The sequence below is a fragment of the Charadrius vociferus genome, unplaced genomic scaffold (genome assembly GCF_000708025.1).
Source record: "Charadrius vociferus isolate BGI_N301 unplaced genomic scaffold, ASM70802v2 scaffold140, whole genome shotgun sequence".
Classification (NCBI taxonomy): Eukaryota; Metazoa; Chordata; class Aves; order Charadriiformes; family Charadriidae; genus Charadrius; species Charadrius vociferus.
The window spans coordinates 387,275-387,523 of NW_009646406.1; the positions used below are offsets into that span (position 1 = coordinate 387,275).

General features: G+C 64.7%; 1 protein-coding gene across 1 annotated transcript in view; it reads left to right on the top strand.

Moving 5' to 3' along the window:
* The first annotated feature begins 46 nt into the window (after positions 1-46).
* The window catches only part of CHGA (chromogranin A (parathyroid secretory protein 1)), a 13,122-nt gene continuing 12,919 nt past the window's right edge, over positions 47-249 (top strand). Inside the window, exon 1 of the mRNA XM_009895387.1 lies at positions 47-218. Coding sequence (XP_009893689.1) covers positions 173-218 — 46 coding nt within the window. The 5' untranslated portion in view covers positions 47-172. The remainder of the gene's footprint in view (positions 219-249) is intronic.

Below are 249 nucleotides of genomic sequence, written 5' to 3' on the forward strand. Positions count from 1 at the left end.
TGAGATATATAAATGAGCCGGTTGCTGCAGTGCCCCATCTGGGATTTTCAGCCAGGGCACTGGCGTAGACGCGCACGGTGCTGGTCTGCCGCCGGCATCTCGCCTGGAGCCCCCACTCCAGGGACAGACTCACCCTCTGCCCCTGTCTCCCTCCCTCCATTCCATCAGCACCATGAGCCACCCAGGACTGCTCGCCGTCCTGCTCCTGGCCGTGCCGGGTAAGTGGGGCTGGGCTGGGGTCCGTGTCGT